Raw genomic sequence first — 25,088 nt, forward strand, 5'->3', positions numbered from 1 at the left:
AAAAACAGGAAAAATAAGCCATTAAGTTTTTTTTCTTACTAGCCTTGACTTAATTAGTACTTTTGCCCTCCTTTTCCTAAGTAAAGCATGTTGATGAATTCTGCTTTTTGACTTTGACTGAAAAGTTCCTTTTCTTCCTGTATTTGGTGGCAGTCACGTGTGTTCCGGTTAGGTGAGATAAATAGTAGTAGTAGTTTAGAAGGGTGGGTCGGTCTTTTTTTGGGACCTTTTGAATTGTATAGTTTTAAAGGGATTCTTAAGAAGATGGTGTTAAGACAATTTCCGGGGGTTTTGTTTGTTTGTATGTTTGTTTCTGGTTTTTGGCTATTTAATAATTGAGGAGAACTATTTGGAAAGAGTAGGTATTTGAACTCACCATTTTAAACAAAGCCCACATTGTAGTTTGTGGTTATTGAAGGTTTTTTTGGTTTTTATTGGCTTGTTTTTAGAAAATGAGTAGCCCTCTACCTATTTACCAGTATATAAATTTTAACCAGGCCGGTAGAAGAGTGGATTTTTTAAATTGCACATAGCCTCTACTGTTTGCATTTGTCTCTCTTTTCTGAATGTACCTACTGGCCAGCTGGAGTGGACAATTTTTAATTGTGATGACAGCAGTTAAAATTTCACACCTATTTTTTCTTTTCATTGTTAAGTTGTATGCTTAAAGAATGAATTTGTATTTTTATCAAGTTTTCTAGTGCATAAAACTGAGTGGAGGGAACCAGATCTTTGAAGAGTCTATTTATAGATGGAGAAAGGAACATTAAGATCCCTAATATATAATAGTAATATACTAATAAGCAATAAGCAGATTAGCTATGTTTAGGATACTGATAGCTATTGTTTTGAGTGTATTTTACTTCTAGATATTTCCTAGAATTGCTGTTGAACATTTCAATTACATAGGCAAAATAGGAAAATTCCTCTTATTTATACATGGACATACTGTTGACTTTCTATGGTAAACCGACCTTCAAATTAAGTTGTCTTTTTAGAAAAGAAACATCTTGTGCAGCTGTGAGGGGAGAAGGATTGGGTAACAAAGGAAGGATTTGGAGATTCTCCTTTTTTTCCTTTAGGACAGAGTCCAGAAGCAAAGCATATTAGAATAAGCAGTGTAAATTTGCAGGTTTCAAAATGACATTGGTATATTTAATTTTGCCTAATTTTTTAGTTGTCTTTTTAAAGAAAAATTGCATTTTTGGTCTTTGCTACATATTTCACTGATTGGTTTTCTTTTTCTATTTAGTACATAAGAAATCAAAGTTCGTCATTTAAACCTTAGTAAAAATTTTTTGAGAACCCATTGTTAAAACTGCCCATCTTCATAGGAATTGGTCATTTAGGTGTTTGTCTAAGAAAATGCAGTTAAGATTTTATTCTTTGACCAGTAGGCGGCAGAGAGAGATTCTGCAATTTCATGTTAAGAGATAATCATATGAGGGACAGAAGTCATTACAAGATCACTCCATACCTTTCTCTCTCCTTTCTCTCTTCTCGTTCTTCATTTAACCTATGATATGTGAGGGGAAATATTTCCTCTTTAGGGGAAAGTTCTTTTCTCTTTACCAGAGTTAACTGAGAGCAAGTAGCAGGACATTAGTAAGTGTACAGGAATTGCTTTCTCTTAATTTCCCGAAGGTGGACCTTAGAACTAGCCAAAGAAACAAAAATCAGGAAACATTTTTCCTACAGTAGAGCTAGTCTTTCTGATCTTTCCATAGTGATTATAAATATTGAACTGCCTGTGGCATTTAGATTAAATGGTCTTGCTTGACTTTTAATTCAGTTAATTTCTAGTGATTTGAGTTCCTGGGTTTTCTGTCATCTTAACAACCAAGACTTAAGTATTTCTTTTGATTTCTGTTGCATTAGAAGGGGTGTGTGTGTGTGTGTGTGTTTTAGGAACAAAGGAACATTCCTTCATCCAAGATGGTGAACTTAAATGCTGCCTTATAAAATTAGAATTTAAATTCTTAATTTCAGTAGTATAATGATGTCTACCTTGTGATTTTTTTTAAATGGTGAACATGGAGGCTGAAAATAACATTGTAGATTACTCATAGAAATTCCTTACAATTCTATTAATGATTTATTATATTTGAGTTACTAGAATGAAGTGAATGTGTTCTATATAGAAGTGGTTATAAAGAGGAGGTCAGAACACAGAGACATTTTTACATTATTAAAATTATTTAATATTTGTCCTTTTCAGCAGATTGTATGTAATCTTTAGTTTTAATTGTTTTGTTCACCACCAGAAAAATCTTCACCAAGACTTCATGTGTGATTTATGCTTTCCCCCTTCTCACCCCTTGCATAAGGATTAAGTTTAAAAGGAAAAAATTCTTGTAAAATAAGTGATTTTAAAAGGTACAGATCAAATTTGCTGAAGTTGCTTTGATCACAGTTAATTTTTTCTGAGAACATAGTTAGGCTTCCTTTTGCTTACTTGAGATGAAAAATGCAATAATGTTCACCTGAAATTGCAACCAAATCTTAACATTTAAAAATGCTAGAGCAGCCCTGGCTGGTGTGGCTCAGTGGATTGAATGCCGGACTGTGAAGCAAAGGGTCGCTGGTTCAGTTCCCAGCCAGGACACATGCCTGGGTTGCTGGCCAGGTCCCCAGAAGGGGGGGGAGTGCGAGAGGCAACCACACATTGATATTTCTCCTTCTCTCTTTCTCCCTCCCTTCCCCTTTCACTAAAAATAAACAAAGAAAGAAAATATTTTTAAAAATGCTAGAGCACAGTTATAATACTTTGCCTTTGACTTCTCAGATTTGAGGGTATTTTAGCCACTTAAATGAAGACAAATGATCTTAAGTCTTGATCAGTCACCAGCTATTTGAAATTCTCTTGCAGAACCTCATTTGAGGGCTGTATTCAGAACTTCCCCCACACTAAAACAAAACAAAACCTGTCTCTGCACTTACCCACCACCACTGCCCCCAGCCCCAGTGAACCACGCTGTATACTACCAATGTAGTCTGTAGTCACAGAATTACTAAGATCTTTGGTTATTAGCTATTGAAATAGAGATTTTACTTGTTGTAGTGGATATTATCATAGTGTTGCTGGTTCAAGAGACTTTTTAACCAGTAAAAGACTTTTTGTTACAGAAATGTGATTATAACATGGAGTTCAGCTGATGATTTCTGAAAACATATTGGATTTTGTTTTTCAAGGAGAAGGTTGTGTTTATTGCTTAGGAAATGATAATATTTTAGCTGTTTATCTGTGTCCTGCAGCTGGCAGAGGAATGCTAGTACGCTGGTCATGAATTTGCGTTTGGATACCCGAAAACTCAGACTTTGCTTAGTGTTTCCAAAAGAGATAGACCCTAGCTGGTGTGACTCAGTGGATTGAGTGTGGGCCTGAGGACCAAAGGGTTGCCGGTTTGATTCCCAGTCAGGGCATGTGCCTGGCTTGCCAGCCAGGTCCCCAGTGAGGGGTGTGCGAGAGGCAACCACACATCGATGTTTCTCTCCCTCTCTTTCTCCTTTCCTCCCCCTTTCTCTAAAAATAAATAAATAAAGTCTTTTTTAAAAAGTAATTTAAAAAATAAAAGAGGTAGAAAAAAGACGCAGATCTTTTTTTTTTTTTTCCCCTTGTTTGAGGATCTCACAGTCAGGACACTGCTTCAATTTCATATTTACTGTTCCTTTTTATCTTTTTCGAAGCATGGTTCTAATAAGTAGGGGGGGAAAGTCACACCGAGGGCATTCAGCCTGTGAAATATTCCATTGACACTGGAGTTGCAGCTCCGTAAGAGTAGGAACTTTGTTTTGTTCACTGCTGCATCCCCAGTGCCTAGAATAATGCCAATCACCTGAAAATATTTTGTCAAGTAATTGAATCTCCACCACAGTGAAGTTAGGATAGGTAAATGCATCTGTGCTTTTGGAACTCGCCTTGTTTCTATTTTCATTTATAGTTCACGTCAACAGAAAATGTTTTAGAAAACCTGAGGTTTGGGCTCCTGCTCAGGGGGTAAGACCAAGCCACAGTAGTTTTATTCAGTTGATAAATGCTTGAGTTTTGGTTACTGCTAGTGAATAAATCATCTTCCCACCATGGAATAATTTTACCCAACGTACCATAGAATCTGAGTTTGGGAAAGTATATCATTCATCAGATATACAAAAAGTTATTAGGCATATACAAACTCTAAAGCTGAAAACCTCGCCCAGGGTAGTGACAGTTGTGAAGCTGCTACTTAAAATTAACACCTCTGAATTACTTTGTATTGCTTCCACACTCAAGTTCGCTATGAATGTTTCTTTTTTTAAAAAATATTTTATTTATTTATTTTTAGAGAGGGAAGGGAGGGAGAAAGAGAGAGAGAAACATCAGTGTGCGGTTGCTGGGGGTCATGACTTGCAACCCAGGCATGTACCCTGACTGGGAATCGAACCTGCGACACTTTGGTTCGAAGCCAGCGCTCAATCCACTGAGCTACGCCAGCCAGGGCTGAATGTTTCTTAATATGTAGTACATATGTAAGAAAAGCCATTTCTTTAACGTTGAAAATAGAAAAATTTATTTAAAATTATTCGGTGTTGCCTTCTGAATGTTTTGAAGGCTTAATTACCTTGCATTTGAAAGTGAAACAAGGCTATGCAAAAAAAATAGTCCATTGTTCTTTTGAAGTTAAAGTGCACCTTAGTCAAAAAAAGCACCGCTTAACACACCTCCCCTGCCCCTGCCCCTCCTCCCCCACATACACAATTTTGTAGTTTGGATTCTTTTATTATAGAAATGGTCCAAATTCATGTGCCTCTTTGCCCTTGTTGTAGCTGATATGGTAGGTGGCATACAGGTGGTCACATAAGCTGTTTCTTGCAGATGTCTATTCCTTCTTGGCTTTCTCAGGGCCTCCATGCCCTTCCTCTGAGTCATTACTTCATTATCTTCCATAAAGGGATTTTGTGTTAGGTTTTCCTGTCTAATGCAGCTTCACAGCGATATCCTATATTACCTATTTAATATTCAGTTATATTTATTTTTATTCTTTAGGGGTTTCTCTTATAATAGATAAAATCCTATCCATAGTATAATATGTGACTATAAAAGTTTTATCTCTTATTTTAGGTAACTTCAGATATTTTTTTTACCCCCCCTTGGAGATCAAACTTAAGGATGACCATAATTAACCCCTTCCCCTGGCTATTTCTGTTCACTAACGCTTAATGTGTTTAAGACATTTGTAATTAGACACTTTAGATTGCTTAGATTTAACATAACCACTTTACATTCTACTTCTTCAATGTAAATATTCAAGGTCACTCAGACATAATTGCTCTTAGTTTCTGAGGGTTACATGATTCATATCATGGGATACCCACTGGTACCGTGGGAAGGTGACTCGGGGCACCAGGGATTTTGTTTCAGATCCGTGGCCTTTATGTAGCAGTAAATAGTCCTAACAGGCATGGGCAGCTTTAAATTTTTGTTGGAAATGTTTCACAATTAACATACTGTTTGCAACCAAGTAGGTGTTTGATTATGCCCTGGCATGACAGTTACAGAGAAAAGTCATTGCAGTAGACCTACCTGAACATTTTTGTTGTGTTGAATCAGCCTATTGTTTGGTTCACCTCTTGGAACTTTCAGCCTGTGGAAACTTTACACAGACATTTATGTTTTAATGGACTTCTCATATCTTTGACAGAATAAATTATCAAGTAATTTCTAAAACATATCAGATGATTTTTATAATACATACAGTGATTTTCTTTAATTAAATCTAGTACCATCAATTTATTCTTGCCCCTAGACTTGATTTCTCTATTGCATTTAATGCCATTTTCTCTCTTATTACCTCTGGCATACATCTACCTGGGAGGCACCTTTGAAGTCAGCATGTCTTAGCTGGCACTGCTTCCTCAAAGCTACCCTTTATTGTCTTTATTCTACTGGCCACAGGCCTTAAAATTTGCAGTTAAGATCTGACAACTTGCTCTGCTTTGGGGGATGGCGGGATCTATTCCTAGTCAGTTACCAAATTCAACCAACTAATGGTTTCACTTTGGTGTCCTCCTGTATATTTTGTTGGGCCCTTTGCAGTTTATATCTGAACTACTAACTAGTTCATCCTAAGTGACTTTTCCCATAAACCATTCTGCCTGCTGCTTTCTACTGTTTACCACCACCACTTGTGTAGTATTAGTCTCCTGCTTCTGAAGATATCGGTTTCCCACCATTGAACAAAATCTAGACTCCTTAGCCTGGCATTCAGACTCCATACCTGTGTCCTGTCTTTCTACTCTTCTTGAACGCTCTCTTGATAGTCTGACCTATATTTTGTTTCTCAGAAATGTGCTTTCTTCCCACTGTGGTATTAATAGCTATCCTCTCTTGAATTACTTCTGTCCCTTCTTTCACTTTACTTAAAACCCACCCAATTTGTAATATCCACTTGACAGTCTCCATTTCCTGTGAAGCCTCCCTCCAAATTGTGAGCTCATGCGTATCATTGGATGGTTAAACTCACAGTACTCCAGCACTTCTTGGGTTATAATGAGCTATGTCTCATCATGTTCTGAATGTACGGTAGTCTCCCTTTACTTGCAGTTTTGCTTTCCGTGGTTTCAATTATCCGTGGTCTGAATTACCTGGGGTCAACCACAGTCTAAAAATATTAAATGGAAAATTCCAGAAATAAACAATTCATAAGTTTTAAATTGCACACTGATCTGAGTAGCATGATGAAATCTCAAGTCATCCTGCTCTGTCCTGCCTGGGCTGCAGACCATTCCTTTGTCTAGCATATCTATACTGTACATGCTACCTGCCCCTTAGTCACTTAGTAGCCATCTTGGTTATCAAATCAACTGTTGAGGTATCACAGTTCTTATATTCACATAACCCTTATTTTACTTAATAATGGATCCAAAGCACAAGAATAGTAATGCAGGCAATTTGGATATGCCAAAGAGAAGCCATAGAGGGCTCCCTTTAAATGAAAAGGTGTGTATATATTGGAAAAAACTGTATGTAGGGTTCGGTACTGTCCATGGTTTTAGGCAATGCACTAGGGTTCTTAGAATGTATGTCCTCAGATAAGGGAGACTACTGTAATACTTTTCTAAGTGGAATGTGCCTTCACATAACTATTTTATGTTTGTGTAAGGACAAAGAGAACAAACATCTGTTCCTTTTTTTCAGTGACAGTTTATATTTAATATTATTCGGTATTATTAGTTTCAAATGTATAGCATAGTGGTTGGACAGTCATGTACTTTACAGACTGTTCCTCCTGATGAAGTACCCACCTGGTCCCACACGTAGTTATAACAATATTATTCGCTATATTCCCTATGCTGTAGTTTAGATTTTTGTGGTTATTCTGTAATTACCAATTTGTCCTTCTTAATCCTTTTACCCTTTTCACCCAGCATCCCAGCCCCCTGCCTCTCTCAGTCATCTCTTCTCTGTATTTATCAGTCTGTCTCTGTTTTGTTTGCTCATTTATTTTGTTCTTTAGATCCCACCTATGAGTGAGATAATATGGTATTTGTCTTTCTCTGACTGACTTATTTCACTTAGCATAATACCCTCTAGGTCCATCCATGCTGTCATAAACCAACATCTGTTCTTTTTAACAAATGTTTATTCTTCTAAAGTAAAATTAGGATAATTTTAATGTGCCTACAGACTTAATTTTTGAAATTTGATAATAACCTTAATATAATACAAAGGAAAAACAAAAGGAAAAAAATTATGTATTTCAGTATTCAAATACTCACAAAAATTATACTCTCGTAAGAAAAGTCCCTAGAAATTTACAAATCCCCAACTTTTCTGCTGTACTGTGTTGTTCCTTCTTAAACAATTTAGTGAGAGCAGTCTTGATACTTAATGTGGTTTATATCTGAAGTTACAGATTATGAATACCTTTATTGCCCTTCTAATACAGTATCTGGTTAATATGGCATGAGTTAAAAAATTTGAATTAAGAATTACTAGGAGCCAAAAATACTGCTTGTAAAATGGTTAGGACACTTTTACTATTGCATAGTTAGGTTTCCCTTTTATGGTTCTCACTAAGTTAAAAAAATAAATTATAGAGGTTAAGGGAATAATGTGCTGACCCTCACCCTCATTCCATCGTCCCCAACCAGTCCTTTACTTACACATAAAAGATCCCTCCATAGAAGCCAATTCTGTGTTAAACTATCAAGTCTAAGCCTAAGTCTCTTCTAATCATAGTTTTTTTTCATATTTTGTTTTTAAATCTTCACCCAAGGACATACTTACTGATGTGAGAAACATTGATCTGTTGCTTCTCTTACGTGCCCTGATCAGGGCTTGAATTCAGGACACCTCAGTTTATGGATTAATACTGCAACCAACTGAGCCATACTGGCAAGGGCCCTTGTAATCATAGTTTATTGAAGTGCCTGTACTGTAGTGACAGAGGTTTAGTGAGAAACCATCAGAATGATGCTTAACTGATTGAGGAAAACCTTTAAGTAGGGTGTATCTGTAGGTTCCTGGAAAATTCTGCTTGTGCAGTTCTGCAGTTTCTAAAGGCGTGCTGAGGTCTGATTTCACCCATTTTGTTCAATTAAGCATTCTAAAATCTGCAGTTCACTAAATAACATTGTAACAATTAAAAAAATAATGTATTATCCTAACATTCTAACTTGTAGAGAAAAGTCGGCAGATATATAACTTGTAGGCAGATATAAGTGGTTTAACTTGATTCTTAGGATATTCTTCATTGTATAAAACTACTGGTTTTTCTTTTGTAGATTTCCTTGTGAAACCTTCTAGTAGAAAAGTTCCTTGGACGGACTTCATTTGGTGAGTTTGGTCTCCCCCCACCCCCACCCCACTACTCTCACCGTGCTGTTTTGAGGTAGCTAAAGTGAATTTACAGATACATTTTGGGGATCCATTTGTCCATGTACACAATTATTTAGATGAGCTCTTATATTTTCACTTTAATGTTAAATCTTTAAGCATATTTTTTTACTAGGACTCAAGCAAGATTGCATTTTTCATATATAATTGTGCCATAATACAATGTATTGTGCCTGGAAACTCATATTTAAGTAGAGATTAAATGAGCTATAGCCCTAATCTTTTGTTTAAAATAGATAGTCCTTAACAATGTGGACTTCTTTTAAATTGAAACTTGGTTGTTGTTTTGAATTTTCTTAAATTGTTGTTATATATCTGTATGAAAACCAAGGCCTCATTACTAAACTTGGTGGTACTAATCTGATGTTTAACTAGAAAACCAGTTCTAAAAACTTGTTAGTTTTCTCCTCAGTGTGGATATTAATTCCAGAATACCTTTCATGTCCTTAAGCTTTTATTCCATTTGTACTGCATTCTAAATCAAGCCACCTTTCTTCTTTTGTAATTGTTTCCTGATTCTCTTTATTCTTTTTGTTCTTTAATCCAGTAAGTACACAGTAGCCAGAATGATTTTAAAATCAAATCATGTCACTCTGCTGTTTAAAACCTGTCAGTGGCTCGCCATCACACTTGGAAGATAGTTTATACTCCTTACTATTTATATGGTCTTTCTGTTACACATTTCTTCAGCTTTAAATTGGACCACTGTTGTGACTCAGTACATTTGAGCTGCACTGATTTCCTTCTTTTAATCCTTCAAAAATGCCAGTCTTTCCTGTCTCAGAAACACATGCTGTTTGTTCCCTGTACCGGAAACTGCCTTGCCTTGCCAAGAGATCTTTTCCAACCGCTGATATGGAGTAGGACTCCCATAACCCTGCCCACCCCCCATCTCTGTCTCGTTGTGTCATTTGTTTCCTTCATCACATTTAGCACAATTTGTAACTATTATTTTTTTGTTTCTATCTTCTGTATTGGAATATAAACTCTTTAGTACAGAAACTAGCACAGTGTTGTATTGTCTGACACATACTAGGTTCTCTGGTAATTATTAACCGACTGACTGACTGCCTGCCTGCCTGCCTGACTGAAGTGTAGCACACCATTTTAGTCTTTATTTGGTGCAGAAATGAAAGGTTCTCTCCTGTGCTTCTGACACCTCCTCCCACAACAGTCTAGTCTTTCTTCAGAGCCATTCTTTAAAGTAAGTCGCCCATGCCACTGTGCTCACAACTATGCAAAGCTCCACATGTTCTGGGCCCTACTGCTTCTTTATTGTCCTCTGTTCCTTCACACTGGTCTGAACGAGTTTACTTTGAATATTGAATCCCAGGCTCCCTAAAATACCCTGTATTCATGGAAGTTTAGCAAACCAGAAATGCTGGCTTTGCATGAGAATATTTTTTCAGGCAACTTCTTAAAGATGATAGTGCTCTTACTAGCATGTCTTTAAGTTTGTATTTGGGTATTCCTTCCCAACCCCTTTTGTTGTTCTTTAAAACCTGTTAAAGGTATTATTACAATTTATGTGGCTTTTCAGATAAGTTTAGAATATTGGGGAAATAACACAATTTTTTGGTATTTTGCCTGCAAAGCCAGTTTGGTTCTCACAGATAGGATGATCCATTTTAAATGTACAGATAAAATGTTCCATAGTATTACAAGAATATTGTTTTTGTGCTTGCATGTTGGTTTTAATTATTGCTGTATTATTTTCATCCATGGTTCATAACATTTTTCATATTACTAGCAACATTAGGAATATGGACCCTTGCTACTTATTAGCCCTAATAAGTTGGGCCCAGGAGGATTTTCACAAAAGCATATGGAGTTTGCATTTGACTAGTGAAGACTGGTTGGGTAATATTCAATTTTTTCTTGGCTGACTCTGGTCAGGTCTTTGGGTCTATGCATATGCAGTTTCTTTAATTAGGGTATGACCACATAGGGGAAAATTGCCAATTTTGTCCCTTTCCCCCAACTCTTTTTAAAGATCCAGGCATAAAGGAAAGAAAAGCTTTGGCAGACACTGAAGAAGAGACGGGGATTTATCCTCCTAATCTGGGCCTCCTGTCATGGTAAGTAAATAAAAAATTGGAATTGAACTCTTATCTCGACAACTAAGTGAACATTAATATACCCACACTTAACCCATTTTTGTTGTTGTAATAAATCATTTCACTTTTCCTTTCCCAGAACTGTTTTCTTGTTTTTCTTTCATTGTTTACTTAATAGTATAATTATAGAGTATTCTAATGTATTAAAGCCATTTCATTTCCATTAACTTTAATTCTGTGAGTTAGATATTCTTTCCAGGCAGGTAGTAGATGGAGTCAAGCCTAAAACCCATGATTCTTGGACTGTAGGTTTCTTTTCTTTTTTTTTCCTAGGAAGCAAGATGAAAACTGTATGTATGTGTATGGGTAAGAGAATTATGATATGGTCATACATGTATTCTTTATGAACTTACCTATCTGGATAGGAGCAATTCTGTACCATCCCCATTCTGTTTAAGGCAGTGTTTTTAGCCCAGAGAAGGTGAAGCATCTCTGTGTATCTCTTCCTACATCTTTGACTACAAAGAACGTTTAATGGACATTTTAGTGACCTGTGGGCCATTTAAGACCCAGGCCCAGTCCAGGCAGAGAAGATGGAGCAATGAGTCAGACACATTTCTGTCAATCCTGAGAATGTGTAGATAGTGCTTTAAGGCTTAAAAAAGAATGGTCCCCTGTAATATTGTCCTGCTTCTGCCTTGTGATGTTTCCTAAATGCAAACTGTTTAATGCTGGTGCACAAAGAAGTAATTGAAAAGGCCATGTTAATTTCAAGCTCCATTAGGGACATGGGTGGAAAATGCTTTTCAAAATTAAAAACAAACTAAAACAGAAAAACTAGTTGTGCAGAAATGTCATATTAAAAGGAAGAGAAAGGTAACGGCTCTCATGTCAAGCTGGGCCGCTTTTTCCTTAGTTTATGGGCATAACAACTATGTATCTTACACCCAACTGATGAACTTTTAATATTATTTCTTTAGACTATATTTTATTTTATTGGTTTTCCCACAGAGTTTTTAATGAATTAAAAAGCATTTTCCTAATATTTATATGGTGTGTATGCTGGTGCTAATGAATAGCAAACGATGAGCTTATTAAAGCAGCTCTGTTCTGTACTAAGGGGTTGTCCTTCATCGTATTCCATATAGCTAGCAACAAAGTGGCTTCATCCTGGTGCTACTGGGTGGGGCCTTTGGTGTGCTGCAGACAGTCTTTATGGTGGGCTCTGGAGATGCTTCTTTGTGCAGTAGTTGGGTAGCAGTATGGCCATGTGTCTTTAAAATTTTTTTTCATAAAGCAGCAGTATAACACATTTTTATAAATACTCATTTATAATTCTACTACCAAAACCTATGGCTGTGTTCATTTCTAACTAGTCCAATGTGCATATGTATATTTTATATATTTGGAATTAAAACATATTTAAATTTTACCCTTGGCTGGTGTGGCTCAATGGATTGAGCACTGGCTTGCAAACCAAACGATTGCTGGTTTGATTCCCAGTGAGGGCAAGTGCCTGGGTTGTTCCCCAATGCAGGGCACTGGGTCATGCAGGAGGCAACCACACATTGTTCTTTCTGTCCCTCTCTTTCTCCCTCCCTTTCCCTCTCTCTAAAAATAAATAAATAAAATCTTAAAAAAATACTTCATCGATTAAAAATGCAAACTATTATCTAGGTCTCTATGTAGTTGCATGCAACCTTTGGGGGAAAAAACCTTAAGTTTATATTTTGCTCATTACTAAGTGAATTTAAAATTTTCCCATGTTGATTTATTGGTCCCTAATGTTCATTTTAGTCCATGTAACATTTTGTAACATGGACCATATAACATTGATTTAATTAATATTAATATATTCTATTGTTTTGGCATTTAGGTTGTATGTCTCTTTTTTTAATTTTTATTTTTATTTACTTCTTGTTAGATATAGGGGAAAGGTAAGAGAGAGAGGGGGAGAGAAACAACTATGTGGTTGCTTCTTGTGTGCCCCCTGCTGGGGACCAGGTCCTGGCCTGCAACCCAGGCATGTGCATCGACTGGGAATTGAACCAGCAACCCTTTGGTTTATAGGCCAGTACTCAATCCTCTGAGCCACACCAGCCAGGGCAGGTTATATGTCTTTAATCCTGATTTTGAGAGGATAGTCATATACTGTATCAGTCAGCTGCAGTAATCTATGGCCACACTTGTTTCTTCTTACTCCCTTACCCCCACCTCTTTGGATTATTTTGAAACAAATCTAAAGCATTATATCAAGGTAAATTGTATTTTTGATGTTCTTCAATACCAGTCTTAAGCTTAGTGACTGGAATTGACAATGAAACAGATAATTTCACTTTTACATTTTGCCAAGTGTTTATACATACATTTCATTTCACTCTTAGGAGTAGGTATGGTTTTGTTTTGTTTTTATCCTGGAATCCTACATTTGAGTTTAGTAAATAGGCATTTTGACTCATCAGCAGTCTCTGCTCCCCATGTTTTTAAAATATTTATCTCTAATGTTGATTTCCCTTCTGAAGAGTAGATTTACCTCTCTTACCTGCATAGCTTAGCCAGTAGCAGAAACTACCCTGAAACTATGGTCACTGATCTCTTTTTAAGATTTTGTAGGTAACTCCTCTGACCTTATGGAGCTGGTGGAGACAGACAATGCCAGATTCCTCAATGCCTGGTGTTCCTCAGCAGTACCGGGAAATCAACCGTGTGGAATACATTCTAGTACTACTAGAGTACTACTTAAATATCACTTCTCGGCCTGTTGGTGAAGAAGTGTAAAATACTGCTCATAGTTCAGGAGAAATTTGTTTCTAAGGCTCTTACTATGCCAATACTTGCTAGTTTTTTTCTTCCTTCCCTTTGTCTCCTTCCAACTCCTTATTTTTCTCAAGTTTGGCCTCCTTTTTTACTTATGAAATTCAGAAACTGTAAAAGAGAAATTAGGTAGTAAATTCAACTTACGTTAGCCAAGTAATGTTTTTTGAATCACCATTCTTCTAGAAAGTCAACTTTTGAATCACCATTCTTCTGGAAAGTCAATGGGTAGTCGGGTAGTTTGTCCTAATGTTAATTAAATCTTTGGGGATTAAATGCATTTTTGCATCGCTGGCCTAATTTCAGTTCTCTTAGGCTGAAAATCATTTAACCCATTTTCAGTAACTGTTTTGATTATATACATTGGCCTGCGTTAGCACTCAAGTGAATGTGCCAGCAAGAATGAAATGGTATTTTAGCTTCTAGTTTTTTTTTAAAACCAGTTAACATGATTTCAATTCTGTAATATTTAAAGGTCAGTAAAATAGGTCAAGGAGTCACTTAAAGAAATACTGGGTACCTCTGTAAAATGATACTGAAGAGAATAAAAGTTTAGGGTATGAATTTAAAAAGTTAGTGTGATGCTGAGGGAGGCATATTTACAATGTATTTTAATGTCATAATTTTTAAAAAGCTTTCCCCCATACGTTCTAGCAATTTTTACCTACCTCCTATTGGTTTATGAGAAAAATCTTTCTAAATTTAAGATTCCTCAGATCTTTTCTCTTTGGTTCTAAGTGTAAAATACTCAGGGTTCTTTTAAGTCAAGAGAGCTCTCTCTTAACAATGGAAATAGAATTACTATTCAGTGAAATGATACTGTATGGTGTCAGATGGGTGTTAGACTTAAAGTGATCATTTTGTAAGTTATATAAATGGCTAATCACTATGTTGTACACCTGAAACTAATATAATATTGTATGTCAACTGTAATTGAAAAGTTAAAAAACTTTTTATAATGGTACTTGAAAAAAGTGGCTCATTCAGCTTGTAGCTGAAAGAGTTGCACAAGTGCTTGGCTTTGAAACAACCATAATACTTCAGTGTGCAGCGTAATTATTTCATGTGTATTTCCAATATAGAAAAGACTTTACTTAAGGGTCAAAATTTAATAAAATTTATCATTTTTCTCCTGCTTTATCAAGGACATCCTAAGTAAAATTGGTGTCACTGCCTTGATTGTGCTAAGGAGCCAGCAGTTTTGCCCACCAGTTCTTTTTTCACTGTTTGCACTATTAGACAAATGTCACAGTGAAAAAAGACAGAGAATGTCTTAGTAATATTGGGAAGGTGGTTTTGACCTCATAGAGCCCCTAAGAGGGTCTCAGAATCTGTGGACCTCACTTTGAGAACCACAGTAGTAGGGTATTATGGATTTAAGATTAAGATTGTTTTTTGATAAAACCTTAAGTGTTACTTATAGATAGGATTTTCCCCTCTCTTTGAGGAGGTAGAATTGTTGAAATTGTGATAAGTAACATGCAGAAATGTCTGTCCACTAGTGATTTTAATTCTTAGTGCTGTCAGTTGAGAATCATATGGCTTTTGATCTTTACAAAGGTCACTGTGTTAAACAGATTGCATCATAATTTTACACTTGGACTTTTCCATTATATTCCTTTTTTCTCCTATTGTCTTATACAGATTTATAATGTAAAGACTACTTTTTTAATATAGGTTGTAATTAGTTCAATTTAGGTGCTATGTAGAGTAGAATTTATTGCTTTTTTTAAATTGCCTTAATAGAAATAAATCTCTTCCTGAACATATGACATACTAAACCAGGGATAGTGGTTCATACATATTTTCAGTTTGAGAAATTCAGTTCTTAAGCTTTACATTTAAAAAAAGCTTTGTATTATGGAAATCACACATGCAACCAAAGCAGACACAATGGTGGGCATAGTGAACGTTCACTTACACAGTTTCATCAGACATCCCTCATGGACTATCCTGTTTCATTTATGCCCTACTCAATTCCTCCTTACCTTCCCCCTTCTACTTATTTTGAAGCAAGTTCCTGATACCACATCATTTCACTCTTAATTCAGAATGTAACTTTCAAAAATAAAAATTTAAGGTTACAAATTAAAGAACAAATCCACTGTATTTTGGTTTCTCGTACAAGTAATGACCTAACAGCTTATTAGTGCTTAATATAAATGTTCTTAATCTCTTTTTTTTTTAATCACCGTGTTCTCTAACTAGAGATACCTAATATAAATTGGATGAATATATTGGGGATGAGTATTTTTTCCTTTAATTTTGTGCCTGTTAATTTTGGTCACTGGACTCTCATTGTGATTACACTATTAAAATGGGGCAGGAAAACCAATATGGTTCGAAATTATTTAAAGGTTTTGGGTTTTTTTCAGGATGAAGAGACTCGGCACAGCCTTGAGTGCATCCAGGCAAATCAGATCTTTCCCAGGAAGCAGCTGATCCGAGAGGATGAGAATCTTCAGGTAATTACAGGTTACTTTTGATTCTAAAATAAGTATTTAGCGTCCTAGTATTAATGTAGCAGAGCTAATGGTTTGAAGTAATGTACTATATATCTTTGGGGATGAATATTTTTTTCCTTTAGTTTTGTGCCTATTAATTTTGGTCACTGGACTCTCATTGTGATTACACTATTAAAATGGGGCAGGAAAACCAAATATGGTTTGAAATTATTTAAAGGTTTCCTTTTAGAAAGACGTATTTCCTAAAAATTCACTGTTTGAGATGATCATCTCTGTGTCATTCCTTCAGTAGTCTAGAATTTGAATAACTAGGTATATTTGAATTATGTGGATACAAACCCAGCCTCTTTAAGACCCTTACCCACTTACATATTGTGTTTTAAGTTTGAGTGACAAAGGATTTATTATCTATTAATCTGATCTGTGTTTGAAGACTTTGATTTACTGCTTTAAAACCTTGAAGGATTTCTGCTTCCATTTTAAAGGTTCCTTTTCTTGAACTTCATGGAGAAAGCACAGAGTATGTGGGCCGTGCTGAAGATGCCATCATTGCCCTTTCAAATTACAGACTTCACATCAAGTTCAAGGAGTCTCTTGTTAATGTAAGTGATTACCAACTAAAGTAGATAGAAAAGGGAAGTCATAAAATTGGCTAATGTTCTCAAAAAGAGGAGCATTATACGGGGCTGGGTGTGAAAACTATGTGTGCTCTGCTTTTCTCCCAGTTTTTAGCACCCAGAGGACACTAAGTTAGCAAACAGCTATAATGCTCAATTTAAAATGTACACGTACGTAGTTGTGAGCTGAGGTGTCCAGTGTTTAGTGACACTGAATTGATGTATGCTTAATGCTGTGTCATTAAGCTTTGGAAGGGTGCAAAAGGTGTATAGACTTTTATTTTTCAATCTTTAATGGTTACTACTGCCTCAGTTGAGATACTTTTCTGGACATTAATGTCAAATGATGAAATGTTTTGAATATTTTGAGCTCATTGTAGACTGTCATAGGATGAAGTTAGTCTAATGGCTCCTTACTGGTCTAAGTATAGAAGCTAAGTACAATATTTGTTTAGTGGACTATGTATTACTGAAGAAAAGGAAACCTCTTGATTCCTAAGAGTGCGTACCCTTTTTAGTTATGAGGGTACTCTTAATGAACTGGTTCTTCCAGTGCACTGCTATTATTAGTAGTTTTTAGTTAATGTGCCTTTCACCACAAAGGCACAAAAGTTCATGTACTTCCAGCAAATGAGTACCTTCTTCCTTCTTTACTTGCTAGCATTGTGCCTTTCTGTACTTTGGTTCTAGCACAGAGAAGTGTATTGTAACATCTTATAAAAGCTCAGGACTATAATTTCATTCAGACTGTGTGTTTTGAGATTCAAGTGGGATTCTTTGAAATCTGTCACTTGAGTTCATTTTATTCAGTGGTCCAAAAGTTACTCAAATCCTTCATCACTATTTATTTATTTATTTATTTATTTATTTATGTCAAAAGACTCAAATGGATGCCATTTTCTTTACAGCTGGCTTTTATTATTTATATAGTATTTATTCTTTGTAGTTAAGCATTTATATCCAAGAGCCATTGTGGCCTGAATTCCTTCTGGATTCTAGATTTGAGCTATGATCATAGTTGTTACATAAGTTTTCTGTTCATCATCTAATAATACACATCAGATTCATCAAGGAAAGAGGCATGCTGTGCTTTCAGACCATATAGCATTTTGTTAAGAAGGGTCCATTTGGAATTGGGTGGTCGTCATAGGAGGGGACAGGATAAACTCCAGTAAAATCCCAGCAACCAGAAATCCCCCACCAGCTACTGTGAAAGTAATAACACTAATATGGTAGTCCCCTGCTGTTTGCAGTTTTGCTTTCTGCAGTTTCAGTTAGCTGTGGTCACCTGTAGTCTGCAAATTCTAAATGGAAAATTCTGGAAATAAACAATTTGTAAGTTTTTAGTTGCACACCATTCTGAGCAGTGTGACGAAATCTTGTGCCATCCCCAATGGCCCCAAAGTGCAAGAGTAGTGATGCTGGCAGTTGGGGTATGCCAAAGAGAAGCCATGAAGTGCTTCCTTGAAGTGAAAAGATATGTAAAATAGTCCCCCCTTATCCATGGGGAATATATGCCAAGGCCCCCAGTGGGTGCCTGAAGTTGTGGATAGCACCAAACCTTAAACAGTGGTGGGCAAAAGTAGGTTTACGTTTGTGAGTATGGAAAACCATATAAGAATAAATAATGATACAAGCATAAAATTATTGCATACTCACACTGTAAACCTACTTTTGCCTACCCCATATACTATGTTTTTCCTATACATGCATACCTGTGATAAAGTTGAATTTATAAATTAGGCACAGTAAGAGATTAGTAATAACAAATAGTAAAATATAACAATTATAACAATATATGGTAATAAAAGTTATGTGAATGGCTTTGGGGCCATTATTAAGTGAAATCAGGATTATTTGAACACAAGCACTGCGATACTGTGACCATTGATCTGATAACCAAGACAGCTACTAAGTGACTAGTGGGCAGGTAGCATACTGGAATGGATACAGTGGACAAAGGGATAAATCATGTCCTGGGTGCGATGGAGCAGGACAGTGTGAGATTTTGTGATGATACTCAAAATGCCATGCAATTTAAAACTTACAAGTTTTTTATTTCTAGAGTTTTCCATTTAATATTTTCATACCACAGTTGACCTGTGGGTAACTGATATCACAGAAAGCAAAACTGCCCACAAGTGGGGAATTGGGGGGGGGGGGGCGGATAGGGGAAACTACTATATGTATAGAAAAAAGCATAGTATATTTAGGGTTCAGTTCTCTCTATGGCTTCAGGCATCCACTGGGGGGGGTCTTGGAACATATCCCCCACAGATAAAGGGGGACTACTGTAATAAGTAGAATCACCCAACTTAGTATTGTGTTTAAATTATGTTTAAGTTGCTGGAATCAATGAAATTCGACTTAAATTGCATGTGGAGATGACTTAGTTTCATATCATTGCCTTTTTTCCATACAGTCCTGTGTTTCTCAGCTTATTGGTTTATGGCAAAGTATTTTGGGGAGTACGTTTAGATCTGTTCCAGAATAGGGTCTGTGGGAGAGAGTGTATGGCTTCAAGCATGTCATTCACAAGCCTTGAAAATTAAAAGCCTTGAACACTTTTATGATGAAATCACTTAGTATGATGTCAGGGGAAATGGTCCTTGGTCCCTGCCAGCTTTTCTGTTTCCCTGTGTTTTCCCTTCTCCCATTGGTGCTAATAAAACTACCCTCCTGAGACTGTTCAGCCATATCTCACACTCTGAGTTTTCTCTCTTTTCCTGCCCAGGGAACTTGTCTTCATCTGTCAAAACCCAAGCCAGGGGATAACATCTTCTGTGAGACCTTTCTCAGTCCCTGGCAGTTTATTACTCCTCTGGCTTTTTCTGTGTCTTGAACATACCTTTACAACATACCAGATATGTTATAATTTTTTCATTACTCATCTTTGTGTCTTCAAAATACAGCATATCTCCTGGTACCATGATATGTAGTAAATACAAGAGTGGGCAAACGTAGATTTACTAATAATACAAACAGCAATACAAGAATAAACAGTTTCATGTACTAACAGCTGTAAACCTACGTTTGCCCACCCCTTTATTATGTGAATTGCAGTTAATACGGGCTTGAAATGGGTATTAGATCATTTAAAACCCCTTTTTAGGTTTAAAACTCGTTTTTAAAACAACGTATCTGTGTGATAGGCCTGTGTTATTGTCTCTAAGAGTAGTTGTATAAGTAGATTGTTTAAGTAGGGATTTGTTGGTCCCCCTTTGTGATTGAGGTATATACTTAAGAAAACTGAGCACTGTATATACTTTTGACCCAATTCCTCTCCCGAAACTGTTTTCTCGGGTAGCATTATAACCCTCTGAGGCATAGAGCCTGTATGTCACTTAAAAAGCCCAAGATAATGGCTGTGTACAGAAAGATGATTGTGCAAAAGAATTTTGGCATTGCAGTGATTTTAAACATTTCAGATGGAGGGAGACTAGGATTTCTCCATACAAATAAACTAATTGCATAACAGTAAGTGCTAAGGTTCCTAAAACCCGTGGTTACTCCAGGAAACAATGGCTCCTCCTACTAGGTGCTGGATGGAGACTGCGGGTTGGTGGTGTTGACTCTCCCTCCCTCATTTCCTTCCTCAGCAGATAAGTATTTTAGTAAAATATGTGAGATCAAGAGACTCCCTTTAAAGGTTATTAAATCTAAATCAAACACAGCTTAACTATAAAACCTCAAATGTACTAGTATATATTGTGGCATGCTGCAGTTTGCATCATTTTGTATGCTTTTAAATCAGTAAATTTAGTACTTTAGAAAATAACTTGTCATGAAGTGTTAAATAGCTACCTGGTATCACATAGCCTCTTAACATTTTTTTTATTGTAGTAAAATTGGTATACAAGATTACATACATATATTACAGGTGTACAACATTATAATTCAATATTTATATATATCACCATTTCAAGTCTAGTTACTATTCATCATATACATTCTCTTTTAATTTCATAGCATATTGAGTGAAAGTCTATAGACTTAGATACCATAAACATCATTACTGTAATCCACACACATTCATCGGATATCAAGTTTTCATTTTCTAGGGTCAAGAACCTCTTTAGTAGAGTTCATCGGTAGCATTTAAGGTGTGAATTGCTCTCATTCTGTGCTTTGCCCAAACTGTACTTTTACATATGTACAGGTATCTTTCTCTGATGCTCAGCTAATTTATAAACAAATAAGTGTTCAAGTGGAATTCATGAAAGTTTAAAACAGTTTTTTATTGTGTAATTCAATAGACTGTCTCTCAATCTCCTGCTTCTGAAATCACAGTAAGTAGCATGGGAAACCTAGGCAGTTTTTGCACATGTGCTTGGAACAAATTGGTTTTGAATGCCAGTTGCTCACCTTGCAGGTCAGCAAAATGTGTCCTATCTGCATGAGTCTCTTCCCTCTTATTAGACAAAGTTCTAGTACCCTATAATGAGAACAATTTGTGGGGTGAGGATAAAGCTTCACAGCTTATTCATAAGCAGGTGGAATTGTCATCTACAAACAATGTAAACTGAATTTCAACTAGAAATCATTTGTAAAATAAACATGAGCATTTAAAAGAATATTAAAACTTCTGTTTTTTCCTGGCTAGTGTAGTTCAGTGGATTGAGTGCAGGCCTGTGAAGCAAAGGGTCACCTGTTTGATTCCTAGTCAGGGCACGTGCCTGGGTTGCAGGCCAGGTCCCCAGTAGGAAGCAGATAAGAGGCAACCACACACTGATGTTTCTCCCCGTTTCTTTTTCCTTCCCTTCCCTTTGTCTAAAAAGAAATAAATAAAATCTTTAAAGAAAACCCCAAAACTTCTATTTTCTAGGGCTGCCCTGTTAGTGCTTCTGAGAGAAAAGGTGAATGTGTAGCAACTGGAAACACCTATCTTAGCATTTTTCACATTTTCTGTTGTCTTAATTACAGTACAGCAAAAAATCTTTATCCCCCAAATACCAGCAAGAGGTTGTCATTAACACTTAATGCACTTTCACCTTAGTATTCGTATACCAGTAGAAACATATGAAACCTGTGTTGGAAAAGTAGCTTATAAATACCAAAGGAGAACAATAAAAATTTGTGCCTTTAACCTGTGACAGTCCTCTTTTTAGGACTGGTTCTTGAATGATAAGTTGTAGTGCCCAGACATTCCACAGTTTATTACACATTTTAGATTTAGAATCATTACTTGATTTATTTTCACTTAGTATCATTTTTACTTCAAATGTGTATAAAGATTAGTGCTTCCCATTCAGGCTATAAAAGTGTCATTTGTTTTTAAAAGGTAGAAATTATCCCACTTTTAAATTTTGGTGCTTACAAACAATACACATGTGCATGTGTGAGCACACCCCTCCTCATGCCCCCAAATGAGACAAACTGGATCTCTAATACCTGTGCATGTCTACTAAGTCTTTAACTGCTGCTCTTCTGCTTTTTTGGATTGATGCTCTTACGAATTTTGGTGTTCATGATGTAATTCTGGCCTTTTGCGAAATTGATTAACAGCACTGTGTGTTTTTGATGCGTTGTTTTGAGTGGGAGTTTGAAGGAATTTATAAGAGGAAGAGCACTGTAAAGGGAGATGCAATTTCCTGGCAGCAACAAGGTAGAGGAAAAAATAGCAAAAAGAAAATTAGTTGATATAAAACATTTGAATTAGTGGGCTAGAGAAGATTTGAGTGTGACTTTAGATTTCTTATTACTCTTCCATGGATAGAATTGCCTCTAAGGAATTTTGGTTTAAATTTTGTTTTCCTGTCCTAGCTGGTGTGGTTCAATGGATTGAGTGCTGGTCTGTGAACCAAAGGATCACTGGTTCAATTCCCAGTCAGGGCACATGCCTGAGTTGCAGGCCAGGTCCCCAGTAGGGAGCAGACAAGAGGCAACCACATACTGATATTTCTCTCCTTCTCTCTCTCCCTCCCTTCCCCTCTGTTTAAAAATAAATAAATAAAATCTTTGACAAAATAAATTCTGTTTTCCTCTTCAAGATCCCTGGTGGAGAGGTCTTATTGTGATAGAAGACCTAATGCAGTGCTCATACAGAAGAGAAAGGTGATCAAGAGGAAGAAAGATGCACCATATATATAATGGAAGGAGCCTGGAGTAGAGGGCAGACATGGACTGTTGTCCTGAGTCTATCACTAGCTTACTTCCTGGGCTGTAAAGTGGTGTTGCTCTTGAATCTGTAATGTTTGCTTATGAGATAGGCTATTGGGTATATTTAGTTACAGAAATGGTAAGAGATCCTCTTCATCTCTGAGGAAAGGTTAGAAATCTAAACTAAGGGAGTAGGCCTTAAAAATGTAGAGAAAGTTAGTATGTTTTGGTTGGAGAAATGAAAGAGGAAAAGAAGGCCAGTTGTGCCTTTTTAGAATAGGAGGCATTCTGTGGAAGGAACAGTGAAGATGGGGACATTGAGGTAAGAAAGAGGAGAAGAAAAGATGATGTTCATTTGATATAAAATCAGGTATTTTTCTTTTACATGTTGCTGTTCTTGCTGCATATTAAACTTTAGTACATGTAACAACCTGCATGAGTATTAAAATCTGCCGTTTTCTGTACCTGTGACTTTAGTACACATGATGTACTCTGGTGGTTTCTATCTAGTATCTGCATATCAGCAACCAACATTTTTATCCTTTTCCCCTAAATTTGTGATGTTAAAATACATGAAAATTTGTATGTCATGTGCATTTTAGGTAGTACATTATTCTGGAAGTCTGGGTATAGGTCCTTAGTCTCTGGTCCAGTAGGAGGGATATAAAACTTACCTGTTCTTTGTAGCTGAGTAGCACAGGCTGGTGTCAACTCTCTCCAGCAGCTGCTAATAGCATTAGTTGGTTTTCAAGTCATCGAGGGGAAACTGGGATGAAGGTGGCTGCTGAGATAGCAGCCTCTCCATGTGGATTTGTAAAGCTCACTCGCACTGCACCCCAGGCTCTTCCCATTCTCTATACCTGGGAATTCCTGAATTCTGACTACCTGAGGTTTAGAAAGCAGAGGCTGGTGGCATATGGGAAGGGGGAAAGCTTGTCTAAGGAAGTCTGGAAGCAGACAAAATTTCAGCTGGTAAAATTTTAGAAAATTGAGATTAGAACTCAGGCCTCTTAATTGTCAGTCTTGCTGTCACTTCCCCTCCCAGGGCTAAGGGGGCTGGCTGATGAAGGGAGAGGTAGGTACATAAAAAAAAGAAAAACAATATGCGAGTCTTACAGAGAGCCCCCAAAGGACTGTTCTAAGAGTGAATTAGTGTTCTCTTTTTAATCTCCTATTCTTCCTTTACTGAAATAGTGGTGGGGTGTTTTCCTTCCTTGATATACAGATCTTGAAAGCATTTTTAGCTGAATCAGCCAGTTTCTCATAGCATGATAGGGTTAAGGACTTAAAAACAAAGGGCCAGTGCTCCTTTTTTTTTCCCCTCAGAACACAGGCAAGATTTCTTAGTCTTTCTCTTGCTTTCAGTCCTATTACAAGTATAAGGGAATTTTGTAGACTTAGAACTAAGCAAGAAGGCTCTGGTCCTGAGGTAGAAACTCCTAGCTAGTATCTGAATGTTGTTATTTTGCTTTCTTCTTTCTTTTAAATCCCTGCCCCAGTTTCTGTTTCTTTATCCAGCACCGGGCTTATTTTTGATCCCCACATACTTGTTCCGAGAGTTCTCTGCTAACTTTGGCAACTGCATGGTGGGACAGGGTTTCTGAAACGGCTTAGCTAACATGAGGGCCACCCTCTGCAGGCAGCTCTCTCTTGGTTCTGTCTGTGTTGGAAAAAACTGCCTCCCTCTTCTCATGCTAAACGAATTGTTTGAGTGCTATGTTTGAATGCTACTCATAACTTGCAGAGTCATTTTGGCTTGCATTTTGGCTAGCATGATACAATGTAAGAGGCAGTGGTCTAACTTTTCCCAAGGAGCAAGAATATCCAGTATTTTTTTTTAATCATACTTTCTTTAGAAGTTTTGAAAATTGCTTTTTGAAGGCAGGGGTTGAGTCCAGATGAGTGGAGAGCAAAGGAGAAGAGTCTCATGTCAATTTGAAGATTTGTCACCCTGATCAGATGCTTTCCCTTTCTATCTATCTTCTCTGTACTTTGATCCTCTTTACTGTTGTATTTATACTCCTGAGTTCATTTAGTACAGTCTGCTGATGTGATTGACAGGGAGAAAATCATTCTAGTTTGCTCATATCTCAGGTTCTACTTGGCAAAAGGGCTCCTCAGATTTGGTCTTTTAAAACAAATTAGACCTAGCTAGTTTTAG

The 25,088-nt window shown here is 36.7% G+C and overlaps 1 protein-coding gene and 1 long non-coding RNA gene across 9 annotated transcripts in view; one reads left to right on the forward strand and one right to left on the reverse strand.

The window, feature by feature from the left end:
* Positions 1–25,088, forward strand: part of MTMR3 (myotubularin related protein 3) — a 118,386-nt gene that overhangs the window by 50,630 nt on the left and 42,668 nt on the right. For all 7 annotated transcript variants that reach the window (XM_028527478.2, XM_028527481.2, XM_028527480.2 and 4 more), the window contains 4 exons: positions 8,764–8,815; positions 10,869–10,953; positions 16,122–16,211; positions 16,697–16,813. In XM_028527478.2, coding sequence (XP_028383279.1) covers positions 10,951–10,953; positions 16,122–16,211; positions 16,697–16,813 — 210 coding nt within the window. In that variant the 5' untranslated portion in view covers positions 8,764–8,815; positions 10,869–10,950. The remainder of the gene's footprint in view (positions 1–8,763; positions 8,816–10,868; positions 10,954–16,121; positions 16,212–16,696; positions 16,814–25,088) is intronic.
* LOC118497932 lies at positions 4,493–24,805 on the reverse strand. Of its 2 annotated transcripts, XR_004900452.1 has the most exons (3): positions 23,602–24,805; positions 21,194–21,263; positions 4,493–5,630 (listed from the first exon to the last, which is right to left on the reverse strand). It is a non-coding gene; the product is annotated as an uncharacterized LOC118497932 (long non-coding RNA). The 2 variants fall into 2 exon arrangements; XR_004900451.1 differs by lacking the exon at positions 4,493–5,630 and having other exon boundaries at positions 20,712–21,263.

Source organism: Phyllostomus discolor, chromosome 13 (genome assembly GCF_004126475.2).
Source record: "Phyllostomus discolor isolate MPI-MPIP mPhyDis1 chromosome 13, mPhyDis1.pri.v3, whole genome shotgun sequence".
Classification (NCBI taxonomy): domain Eukaryota; kingdom Metazoa; phylum Chordata; class Mammalia; order Chiroptera; family Phyllostomidae; genus Phyllostomus; species Phyllostomus discolor.